Below are 12,301 nucleotides of genomic sequence, written 5' to 3'. Positions count from 1 at the left end.
GATCCTCCTGAGCAGTGGCTGCTCCCCTGACCCCACCACTTGACTTCACCCCAGCTTATTAAATTCTCCTGACCCCAGACTTGCTCTAGTACCATTCCTACCCCTTAGCCCCAGTACCAGATTCATGGCACATTTACAATTCTAACTTTCCGTCTGTGTGAGAGTGGGGTGGGGGCAGGTCCCCCATAATATCCTAACACCCCACTTCACTTCAAGATGTAGAGACCCTTTAAAGATCCACAGGCCCCCAAGACGAGGATACTTCCTAACGCCCTCAAGCTCCCCCCAGGAACACTCAGGAGTGTGGAGGAAGCTGATCGATCGTGGGAGTGGCCATTCCTCTCTGTCTCTGATGCAGGGCTGGGTCTGGGGCAAGTGGGCCAGCCTGTACCTGGCCCTGTTATCACGTGGACCTTTATTTCCCTGTATCGGTGTAAGTCACACAGGTCCGCCGTGGGCTTTCTCTGAGGATGCAAGTCTGGACGCCTAAAGAAAACAGTAAAGGAGGAGGAAGGCTGGGTGTGTGCGATGGAGGGGGAAGTTGAAGTGATCCATTGAGGAAGCTGTCTGGTCTGCTTCCAGAGAAGTATATGAAAAAAAGAAGTTTATTCAGTGAACAGAAGACGGTGCCACAGACACTGGTAACCGCCTACCCTCACGACAGGGGGAAGGGTGCACTCCTGAGCCCGTGGCCCCAGGACTCTGGCGGCTCCAGCGCTCCCTGCATCCTACCCCTCAATCGTAGCCCTCGTCGTCTTCCTCCTCGTCACCAAAGAAGAAAGTCTCTCGGTCCAGGTTCTCAGACTCCTCGTCATAGGAGAAGCTGTCATTGTCCAGCTCCTCTTCAAACTCATCCTGCTGCCACTCAGGCACATCGTCCTCATCGTCGTCGTCCTCCTCCTCCTCCTCCACCTGCAGCCCCGAGGAGCCCTGGGGCCTGGGAGAGCGCCGCGCTCAGCCCCAGAGGAAGCCTAGCGCCTCCCACGCCCCCTCCGTGGCTCTGCCCCCTCCACTCACTGACTGCCGGGCACGTTGGATCCTTTCGCCTCCCGGGCCTCTGATGATGGGCTCTGGAGACCAACCCGGAAATCCTGGAAAGGAAACGGGAGGATGCGGGGAGCAGGACAGTAGAGGACACAGGGCCTCTGTGCCCAGGCTCGCTTCACCCAGCGTCCTCTGAGGGCCGAGAGGGGCCCGGCCCCTGCCAGGAATGCCCCCCCGCTCAGCACCGCCCTCCACAAGCCACTGCCTCTGTGTAATGTGACTCAGAGGTGGTCTCCAGGGACCCAGGATACTGCGGTGAGGCACCACCCCCACTTCCCATGTATGTTCATGCCTTTTCTGCCCAAGTTACTACCAGTCCACAAGCTGCCTGAGGGTGGGATTCCTAGTGTAGACTCGACAGCAGAGTGTTAGAGCAGGAAGAACCTCAGATCCCCTGTTCTAGTGGATGCCAGTCCCTTGCCCCAAGTCCCAGGATTCTAAATCCCCATCTGCGAAGAATCTTCTGAAGAAGCTCCCCAAGTGATTCTGGGGAGCAAGCAACTGGCCAAATACCCTTGATCTGGGATAACCAACTCCATTTTCCAGGAAACGCCAGGTAGCTAAGGGGCAGGCCTGGGAGCTGGGATGCACGCCAGGTCCATTTGCCCTTGACGCCTTTCCTTCAGGATCCCCCAGGGCGGCCGGGCCGGGTGGGCGGCTACCTGGGTGGAGTGCTGCAGGATGGCCAGCAGCCGCTCCTGGATCCGCCGCAGCAGCTCCAGGCCCGTGCTGAGGTGCTCTGCCCGCAGGAGACGCAGCGAGGAGCCCAGGTCTCTGCAGCGCAGCAGGGTCTCTTCTGCAGAGGGGGCAGGGCACGGGGGCTCCCTCCCTTCTTCCCGTCCCTCCACAGATGCATACTGGACTCCCACTATGTGCCGCCCACATCTACTGGGGCCTAGCGCCTACAGGTGGGGACAGGTCGTAACCAAAGCGAAGGTCGGGTGAAGGGCTGTGTACTGTGTACCTGAGGACTGGAACTTTGTAACGGTGATAAGGCTATGAAGGACAGGAAGGGGACAGAATAAAGGTGGGCAGCTGGCTCTGCTCACCCACCCGTTTGTGTGTCGGGGGTGGGTGCTGGGGGAGAGGGGGCAGGAGAGAGCACTGAGTGGGCAGGGGGCTCACCCAGGAGGATCTGCAGGGCGTTGGTGTGCAGCTCCAGGGCCTCGGTCTGCTGCTCCACCACGTCCATGTGCTCCGTGTCCTGGTTGTAGAAGCTGTACACGCAGGCGTAGGCCAGCACCTGCGGAGCCCAGGCCGCCAATCCCGCTGAGGCCGCCTCCCGCCAGCTTCTTCCTCCCTCCCTCCCTCCCTCTCCCAGCCCACCAGACCCCTGGGCACATCGCCCCCCCGCCCCGCCCCGCCCCACACCTTTCGAGCCTGCTCGAGACCCCGGCAGGCGTCGCTGAGGAAGGTGAAGGATCTGGGCGGGGGCACCTCATGGATGGCAGACACGCGGTTCTGCAAGTTCACAGCAAAGTCCTGCGCAGGGAAGGCAGTCAGTGCCAGCACGCGCAGCCCCACCCAGTCAGGAGAGCACTCGTCCCGTTGGGACCTCTAGCCTCTGCCCGGCCGTCTGGCGCAGCCCTCTGACCTCCTCACCGACCCAGCTGTCTGCCCCGCTGCTCACCCGGGCCTGGTGATGGAAAGTACACCTCTCGTTATAGTCCTGGAACCGCTTCTCCTGGCGAGCTGCTTTGCTTACCTGGTAAAGACAGGTCGAGAGGGCTGTCGGGTGCTTGGCAGGACAGGATGAGGTTAATAATCAGACCAACTACCATTCATGGAGGCCTTCTGACGCTTTGCCCAGGTTTTCTCACTCAATTCTCGTAACTGTGAGGTAGGTCAGACTATCATCCCCTTTTACAGACAAGGGCGCTGAGGCCTGGACAGGTTAACTGAGTGCACAGTGGAGCCAGGCTCTGACTCAGAGTCCTTGCGCTGCTCTGGGCTGGTGCTTCCTGGGCGCGCCCAGCCTGCCCGGCCTCTCTGCAGCCACCTCGGTGTGAGGCGTCTGACTCCGGAGCTGAAGGTCTTCATGCACAGACCTCCCAAGATGGAACCCTCAGCACCCGGAGGCCCAGGTGGCCTCTGTCTTCTCCCCACTGAGCCTTCGCCCCAACAGCTGTTCGGCTGCTTGGGACACAGAGATGTCTGTGCCCAGGCCCTGCAGCAGCACCTCATCCTCACTGCCCTCGGGCCTCTGCCCCTCCTTCCGGCGCCGGCCCCTTACCATGGCAGAGCAGTTGTAATAGTCTTTGTGATTTGGCTTCCAGGACTTGAGGCAGCGCCAGCAGAATCCATGGTTGCATTTGGCACAAGTCATGCTGTGGAGGAAGCTAGCTGGTCAGAGGGCTCCTGCCTCTGGCCAGGGCCACACCAGGAATGCCCAGGGCCTGGACTCACCACTGAAGATGCCCTGGTCCCTCTCATGCCCTCTTAGTCTCCTTAACCTTACCAATCCTTACTGACCACACCCTGGCTTCTGAATTCCCCTATACAGCGTGGGCTTCAAAGTGGGGGAAGGAACACTCAGATCCAGGGATCACTCGAGGGTGCAGCGAAGGTGGCTGAGTAACTGCCCTTGTTTGCTGAGCTTTCGGGTAGGCCCCCTGCCCCTTCCTTCCGCCAGGCCTCCCACCCTCTCCCATGCCCCCCGACCCTGCCGGTGCCCACAGTACCCCCTTCTTACTGCAGACACCCCTCGTTCTTCTCGATGGGAGCCTGACAGCTGGGACAGCGCTTGGAGATGAGCTTGGCCAGATGCTTGCTCTGGGCCTCCACGCTCATGCCATCGTAGTAGCCACCATCGTCCACCCACTGAGACATGTGGCCACAGCTGGCCGGGTAGTGTGCCTAGAGCAGGAGGGGCGGTGAGGATGCAGCCCAGCCCTGACTGCGGGGAGGGAGGGGGAGGCCAGGTCTGGAGGACGGCAGTGTGGGGAGGACAGGGAAGAGTCCTTGTGGGTGGCAGGGAGAGGTGCGGATCCCGGCTCCAGGGCAGAGCCAGGGTGGGCACCCACCTCAGGGAAGCTACAGTTGAAGCAGGAGGCCCAGCCACACTTGGAGCAGCTGGTCCCACAGCCCAGGCCCTGGCGGCACAGGACGCGGTCGCAGCCCTGGGGGTTGGTGCACCAGGTCAGGTTGGCACAGCTCTCCACGTAGCCACGCAGGAGGGCCTTCTCGTACTGTGGGGACGCAGGTGTCACGAGGTGAGGGCCTGGCTCTCCGGATGCCACACCTCCGGGCCCCCCGCATGCCGCCTGTCAGCCCACTCCCTGGGGCTGTGCACTGGAGCCTCTCCGAGGCGGCGGTACCTTGGAGATGACCTCTGGCGAGGAGATGATGGTGCGGATGAAGGCCCCCGTGGGCTGGGCGGGGCAGTCGGCAATGGGGCAGGTGCAGTTCAGCACAAGGTTCTGCTCAATTCGAGTTGTCAGGTACTCCTTCCAGCAAGACTGGGAGGGACACAGGAGCAGCCGCTCAGGGGCAGCGTGGGAGCAGCTCAAGTGCGACTCACCTAGCGCCCCTCCCCGACGGCGCACGAGGCCAGAGACAAGCCTGCGTCTACGTCAACCCCGAAACCGACCCTAAGCTTTCCGGCCTCCGTGAGTCCTCCTGAGATTGGCCCAAATTACAGTTCACTTTGAGGATGTGCAGGCCGTGGTAATGTAATTATAATTACTGTTGGGATGGATGTGAAGGGAATGGGAAAAGAGAATCAAGAAAAAGGAGAAGATTCAAGTTCTAAGAAAGATTTGGAGACAGCAAGAAGGTCAGAGAGAAAGGAGGCCCGAGGGGCTGGCCAGGGTCACCGCGCCGCAGCTGCAGCCTCGCCTCCCGGCTCCACTGCTCACCTCAGTGCCTGTCTCGATGCTCCCGCTTCCCCAGACTCAGCCTTCTCCACAAAGCAGCCTTGCCAGCTGCACCCCCAAATCCTAATCAGCCACCCCACTGCTCCCCCAGTCCCCAGTGCTGGAACTGTCACAACTCCTGAATCCTTTTCTTGCTTCCACGTCACTGCCCCCGCCAACCCAGGCCATCATCCCCTCACCCCTCAACTGCCGCGGGAGCCGGTCCCATCAGTGCGCTTCCTTCCCCCATCGCTCTTGACACCATGAGCACCCTAGCCTCCAAAAGACTCCATTAACGACCCTTTCCCTCACACTGCCAATGGCCAAGCTTCCCCAAATGACGCATCCAACCCCTGGAGAGTCCCCCAGGTGGTTTCAAAGCTCCAGGGTAAATAAGAAACACTTCACTGGACTATTTTCACTCAAAGTACTAAACAAAACCAACCCCTTCTATAGTGACACAAGCCCAGATAAACTGGGAAGTTGAATGCAAAATTCTTGCATTTTTGAGATCATACAGGGGAAATTTCTCCAAATTCAGACCCCCACGCTTGCAAGCACACAGGCCATGAGGGCCCCTCACCACCATGGGGTGGGAGCCCTGCCCTGTAGGACGAAGGCCAGCATCTCAGTTCAGAGCCCACTCCACTCCCACCAGAGGTGGACTGGACTCCCCCTCCCGCCCTCTGCCACTCAAGCCTCACCCTGGGAAGCCACCTCCGACTGCTCCAGACCCCAGGATTTCCCGTCTGATCGCTCCTGCATTGCCACTGGCTCCCCTTTGGCTGGGACCTCTGCCATCAGCCTGCTTTTCCTCAGTCCCATTTTCCGGCTCCCCGTCTCTTCACCTCTACAGGCTCGGGGTACAGCTTGGGCCTGCTCTTCTCTCCCTGGGTGTTGCCAGCCAGGCCTCTCCACGTAATTCCAAATTCAAAGATCCACTGTCTGCTTCCCAGTCCCACACAGGTGTCCAACAAAGCAAAAGCAGCTCAGACTTCACTTGGCCGAAACAGATGGAATTTCCCCTCAAAAATCTGCCCTTCAGCCCAAACCTCTTCCCCAACTCAGTAAAAGATGACACATCCCCTCCTCCCAGATGCTCAGGTAAAAAACCCAGGAACTGCCTTGATTCCCTTGTCCTAAGCCACCAAAACCTGTCAGCTCTATCTCCAAATGCGTCCCAATCCGTCCACTCCCCTCTTCACTGTCCCTAGGCCCAGCTGCCACCAACTCTTGCCTCTTTGTACAACAGTCTCCAAACCAGTGTCCCTGCTTCCACTCTTGTTCCATCCAAGTCTTTTCTGCACAAAAAGTGATCTTTTCAAAAATGGAAATCATCTCCCTGCTTAAAACCCACCAGGGCTTCCCATAAATTAAAGGCCACTGTCCACCAACCCAACCCATCTGGGACCCTGTCCACCTCCCAAATCGCCTCTCCTTCCACTGTCCCACCAGTTTGCTCACCTACCTCACAGAACTATTTTGGGAATTAAGCAAGATGATGCGTGTAAAACAGCACGATGGCCTGGAGTGAGTCCCCCATAAATATGAGCTGCGGTTAGTATTAGCTCTCGGATCCTTGCCAGTTGGGGTTTCCCCACTCCCTCACGCAGCACCCAGAGCTGTGCACGTAGTAAGTCCATGACAAGTATTAGTTGAATGAAAAAGTGAAAGTGTAAAGGAAATAATTAAGAACCTGGAAAAAGGGAGCAGAGGCAACTATGTGAGAAGAGTAATCTGAAGCCGAGCAAAAGGGAAGGAGAAAAAAGTACAAGTACACATGCCTGCAAACGCACACAGCCCCGGTCACCCACCACTGGGGCAGCGCTGCTGAGAGAGGCGACTAGAATTCAGGGCAACAAGGGAGCTCATCCTGCTAAGTAGGTGGGTGTGGACACCGGTCCCACAAGCTGTGAGGCAGGGAAGATGAGGCACTCAGTACCCGGCTTCCTGCCTCAGCCCCTCCCCCTCTGAGGACTACTCCCTCTCCATCTACAGCCTTCTCTGCCTCAGCTTTCCAGCAGCCTGACTTCTCATGCTTCCCTCTGCTTTTGTGCTATTTTTTGGTTTCAACCATTCCTTCTTATTTTTGTATTAAATGAGAGTATGTATGGTAAAAATAAGTGATGATGTTCTGGGATAAAGAGCCTTGAATGGTGATAAGGAAACCATAAACTACAGTCATCACCAATTTCATAACACTTTTCCTTTAGAAAGTACCTTGATTCTGTATATGTGTGTGTATATCTATCTATCTACCTACCTACCAACCTACCTATCTACCTATAGTTCTCAAATTTGGCTGAACACTGGAATCACCTGAGGAGCTCTTAGAACTCCAGATGACTGGGTTTCACCTTCAGAGATTCTAACTGGTCTGGGGCATAGTTTGAGCATCGGGATTTTTCAAACCTCCCAGTGATTACAATATGCAGCAAAGAGAGAACCACGGACACGTACCGCCAGATCCTAACAACCTGCAGGGTGTCAAGGCACCACTTACGAGGACAAAACCAGTTTAAGGGAGACTAAGAGACTCGTTCAACATTGCCCAGGATGGGAACTGGCAGTGCTGGGGCTGAAGCCCAGAAGTTCCCAAGGAGTTGTGTTGTCAGGCGAGAGCCGGGGCAGGAGAGCAGCTGGCAGGGCCTTACCTTACAGCAGTAGTGCATGCAGCACAGAGAGGGCAAGTCGTCATCGGGCTCCAGGGGGCTGACACACACAGGGCAGTGGTCCGGGCGTGCAGGGGCAGCCTGGGCCTGGGGGACGCACAGCCCGGCGGCCAGCAGCAGTGGCTCGGGGTTATCGCTGTAGCGCTGCAGCAGCTGTTCGGCGCCCCAATGGGAATGAGCCAGAAGGTGCTGAGCTACGTCTGGCTCCAGGTTCAGCGTCTCCTGCACCTGCCTCACCGTGTGCTCCATCAACCCTTCCACCTCCTGGGGGCTCATGGTGCGGCCCGCAGGCAGCTGTAGGGATGCTAGGGCAGCCACAACTTCCGGGCTTGAGGGACAGAAGAGTCAGCGGTCAGTCTCGCTGCCCTGCTTATCCAACCTGCTAGCTGAACCCCACCCTGGTCCCCCAGTCCCCGCTTGCACATCTCCATCCACACTTGCTTAACCAGCCTGAGGATAACCATCCAACCGTCAGAGCACAGCCTCCACAAGAGCATTTGTAAGAGGGGGGGCTGGCAGTTGCAATGACTGGGGGCACTACAGGAATCTAGTGGGCAAGGGTCACGATGCTAATTGACCTACAGTGGATGGGACAACCCTACTGCAGGTCCCGCCCAAAATACTACCAGGGTGTCTGGTGAGAAACAATCTACAGCTTTATGCCTCCAAGTGCGGTCTGTGGACCAGCAGCCTAAGTGTCACTGGGAGCTCAACTGAATTTGAACGTGTGTGCGTGTGAAAGTTGGAAAAAGATTACTCTAGAGAACTTGCTTTACACACTGTGAACAGCAGGCATAAAAATAGAGCCGTAACAACTCCTGGTGAACTGGAGTTGATGTAAAATGCTTTAGGGGTGCCAGCTACTTAGGGGAATCCTACGGCAAATTCCTCTGTAGAACAGACCTCCTGAAAGCTAGAATTTGTATATTTCACTGAGCAACGTGCATGGTTAGGACTCAATACATATCTGCGTAATATTTCAATTTTGCTTAGAATGAAAGACACCCAGAAAGGAGTTTACATGTCTGGGTTCCTTGCCTAAGGGCTGGCTTTAGGAGGCTGAGGAGAGCAAGGCCCCTGCTTGGGAAGGAGGCAAAGAAGGGGATGACAGTGCTGGGAAGGGGAATGAAGACTAGCAAAATGGGGGAGATAACAGGGACAGGGAAAATGGGGTTAGACAAAAAAAGAAATGTTTTTCCACTGGGAGCCTGACTTTGGCACTACGACCCCTCCCATGTCACTGCAGTGCCGTCCGCCCTGCGTGGCAGTAAGGGGACAGAGTTAGGGGTGGCTACCTAGGCTTGGAGGTCTCGGAGGTCTGGCTGCCACATAAGGGGACCTCTGCCTGACCTCGGCAGGGCCCCATGGGCTCTGGGCTGGCATACATCAGGATCTGGGGGCGGTCATCCCGTCGTTCCACGTAGCCCTGGCCCAGGAGGTGCAGGATGCAAGAGAGGACATCGGTGCTGGTACAGGCCACGCCCCCGGCAACAGCACGGCCCAGGCTTCCAGGGGGATTTGGACCCTTCTGCCAGGCCTCCAGCACCTGGACGGGAGGAGAGGAAACAGGCGGGACGCTTTTACCCAGAGAAGCCAGCTTGCCTGGGTTTAATGCCCAGCTCTGCCCTTACTAGCTGTGTGACTATGGATCAGTTCCTAATTCATGCCTCAGTTTTCTTATCTGTCAAATGAGAATAATAATAATAATAGTAATAATAATAATAACTCCACCACCACCTATCTCATAGTATTTTTGTGTGGATTAAATGACTTAATCACGTAAACTCTTAGAATACAGCCTGGCACATGGTCAGCACTCATGTCTTGTCTCTACCTTCTGTCTAACTGCCTGTCGGGAATAGAAAACCCAAATGGAAATGTCACCCTACCAGGTCTCGGGCTGAGACAGTTCACCTTCCCTGTGATGACCCCTGCCTCCAACCCCACCCCCAAGCACGACTCCCTCCTTCTCCCACCACCATCATGGTCTCCTCTGCCTACCAGACAAACCAGCTGGTCGATGTGGAGGCCCTTCTCTCCGTGGGCTTTGAGAATACGGACAAGAAGACAGCTCAAGAGGTTCCTCTTCTGCTCCAGGGTTTGGCCCTCATCCTTCTCTACATTCAGGTACGTCTGGGGAGGTAGCAGCCACAGGGCCTCCCCTTGGGGCCAGAGCCCAGGCTCACGGAGCTGCAGCACACCTGGAACCCGCTCCCAGTCAGTGCCCGAGGAGGGGAAGGGACAGAGAAGTGGGGGCAGAGGGGACCCCATTCTCATTCCCTACACCACCCCCACCCGGAGAGCCCCGCCCCCTCAGAGCAGAGGCTCAGCCCAGTCCCCCTCAGACCTACCCCCACATGGGAAGTCCTGACCCTCCTGCAGGGTCAAAGGGCCGCTGTCAGCGGTGAGGGGCAGGAGTGCCTGGAGCAGCAGCTTGGGGCTGAGGTCAGAATTCTTCAGCAAAGCCTCTACTGACACCTCCTGGTCAGGAGAAACAGGGCTAGTCAGGAGAAGACAGTCAAGGGAAAGGAAAATAAGAGGGAGGACAGAAGGAAGGAGGGAGACACTTGAGAAGAACAGTGACAGACAAAGAAGAGAAGAAGATAGCGAGAGGCCAAGGAGCTGAGGCACCTCCGTCTGATTGAAATTCAGCAGCAGCCACATCTGCACGGTGGACACATGGAGGGTCTGGTCCCCAAACTGCAGCTCAGCCCGGCCCAGCCATGTCCACTGCAGTCGCCGATGTGGTCCCATGTCCAGGACTGGATGGTTCTGACCTGGGAAAGTGTTGAGGGAAAATGTGGAGACAGAGTAGGAGAAACAAGGGGTCAGCCTTGAGGTGAGGGTGCACCATTTACCAAACTTCGCTAGTCTCTGTGGGGAGCAGGGCTCAGCATTCACAGACACAGAGGTGCCTCATCCAGCATCCAGGGCTCAGCCTCCTCTGTGTCTGCCACAGGGACCTGGGAGCCCACCCTGAGCCTAGCCCTGCGCCAGGCGAGCTCCACAGCAGAAACACCAGAGAGGAGAGCTGGGTTTTGCTCCCAGGGAGCTGACAGTTTTAAAGACCCGCTGGGCTGGGTCTCTTCCTTCTCCTGTGAGCCTGGGCTGTTTGCTCAGACTAGAAAACAAGGATGCTGTCAAAGGGAGAGGGTATCAAAAGGAGCCAGCCTGAGAGGTGCTCTCTGGCCAAAGATGGGACAATGTGAAGATCAAAAAAAAATAACACCTGCGATGAACTGAAACACATGAAATGTTTTAAAAGCCATGAGTTCAAAATGATATATATTTTTTAAAAGACCTCACCAGTCATCTTTGGAGGAAGCTAGAGAACCAACACATTATTTTGAAAACTGGTTAAAAATAAGGGGGAGGAGAAGAGAATCAAGTCTTTCCTGTATAAACGGTACTTCAGGGTAACCAAAAAGCTGATGAGAGGACGTTTCTCTTTATAGAGGAAGCATTCTGGCTAACACATGGAGAGGGAATGACAAAAGCAGAATGTCACTAGTTCCTAACCCTAATGGCAATGAGAATGAATGAGCGTCTAGCAAACGGCTAATGGGAAATTATATATATATAATATATATATATATATATTATATATGTATAAATTGGACAGACAACAATGAAATACACTGATCCACTTTAACATCACAGAGAGAGACAGCCTCCAGGAGGAAGTACACGATACTACCTATGAAGTGCCCTTGCCCAAGAAATCTCAACTCTGAATCTGAATAAGCTCCTACGTCTAAATATCGGTCTTCGGGAAAGCAGACAGAATACGGTGCCTAGAGGACACCGTGTAGACACAACCAGCAAAATTCAGCCAGTGGACAACTACCCAGTTTATTCTACAAACAATTGCAGGGGGAAGAAAACAGAGGCAGGAACCTATACATTAAGGGCGACAGGAGATAGAATTCATCAAATGTAATGCGTGGGCTTTGCTTGGATCCTCAACAGGCAAAAAAAAAAACAAAAAACCCTAATCTTAAAAGTTCGAGATAATTTGGGAAATATGAATATTGACTGTATATCTGATAATATTAGGAACTGTTACTAATTTCTGTAAGTTTGATAATTGTAGTGTCCTTGCTTTTAAAAAGAGAGTCCTTACCTTAAATTTGAGGGCTAGGGAAAGCGGGTGGGGTACAAATGAAGCAAAATCGGCCATGAATTGATATATGTTGGTATACTGAAGTTTATCTATTCTGTCTACTTTTGTGTATGTCTAAAGTTTCTCATAGGGCTTCCCTGGTGGTGCAGTGGTTAAGAATCCACCTGCCAGGCTTCCCTGGTGGCGCAGTGGTTGAGGGTCCGCCTGCCAATGCAGGGGACGCGGGTTCGTGCCCCGGTCTGGGAGGATCCCACATGCTGCGAAGCGGCTGGGCCCATGGGCCATGGCCGCTGGGCCTGCGCATCTGGAGCCTGTGCTCCGCAACGGGAGGGGCAGCGGCAAGAGAGGCCCGCGTACCACAAAAAAATAAAAAAGAAACCACCTGCCAAGGCAGGGGTCACGGGTTCAAGCCCTGGCCCGGGAAGATCCCACATGCCGCGGAACAACTGAGCCCGTGTACCACAACTACTGAGCTTGTGCTCTAGAGCCCGCGAGCCACAACTACTGAGGCTCTCATGCCTAGAGCCCATGCTCCACAACAAGAGAAGCCACCAGAATGAGAAGCCCACGTACCACCACGAAGAGTAGCCCCCTCTCGCCGCAACTAG

The 12,301-nt window shown here is 55.5% G+C and overlaps 1 protein-coding gene across 1 annotated transcript in view; it reads right to left on the bottom strand.

Annotated features, from left to right (window-relative positions):
- Positions 1-735: 735 nt before the first annotated feature.
- Positions 736-12,301, bottom strand: part of CUL9 (cullin 9) — a 36,199-nt gene continuing 24,633 nt past the window's right edge. Inside the window, exons 26-40 of the mRNA XM_065885871.1 lie at positions 10,202-10,347; positions 9,922-10,051; positions 9,572-9,771; positions 8,866-9,116; positions 7,553-7,898; positions 4,362-4,502; positions 4,068-4,232; positions 3,737-3,900; positions 3,278-3,371; positions 2,675-2,749; positions 2,416-2,526; positions 2,170-2,287; positions 1,707-1,840; positions 1,018-1,091; positions 736-937 (exon numbers count right to left, since the gene is read on the bottom strand). Coding sequence (XP_065741943.1) covers positions 736-937; positions 1,018-1,091; positions 1,707-1,840; positions 2,170-2,287; positions 2,416-2,526; positions 2,675-2,749; positions 3,278-3,371; positions 3,737-3,900; positions 4,068-4,232; positions 4,362-4,502; positions 7,553-7,898; positions 8,866-9,116; positions 9,572-9,771; positions 9,922-10,051; positions 10,202-10,347 — 2,351 coding nt within the window. The remainder of the gene's footprint in view (positions 938-1,017; positions 1,092-1,706; positions 1,841-2,169; positions 2,288-2,415; positions 2,527-2,674; positions 2,750-3,277; positions 3,372-3,736; positions 3,901-4,067; positions 4,233-4,361; positions 4,503-7,552; positions 7,899-8,865; positions 9,117-9,571; positions 9,772-9,921; positions 10,052-10,201; positions 10,348-12,301) is intronic.

The sequence above is a fragment of the Phocoena phocoena genome, chromosome 10, assembly GCF_963924675.1.
Source record: "Phocoena phocoena chromosome 10, mPhoPho1.1, whole genome shotgun sequence".
NCBI lineage: Eukaryota > Metazoa > Chordata > Mammalia > Artiodactyla > Phocoenidae > Phocoena > Phocoena phocoena.
This window is presented reverse-complemented; position numbering and strand designations above follow the sequence as displayed.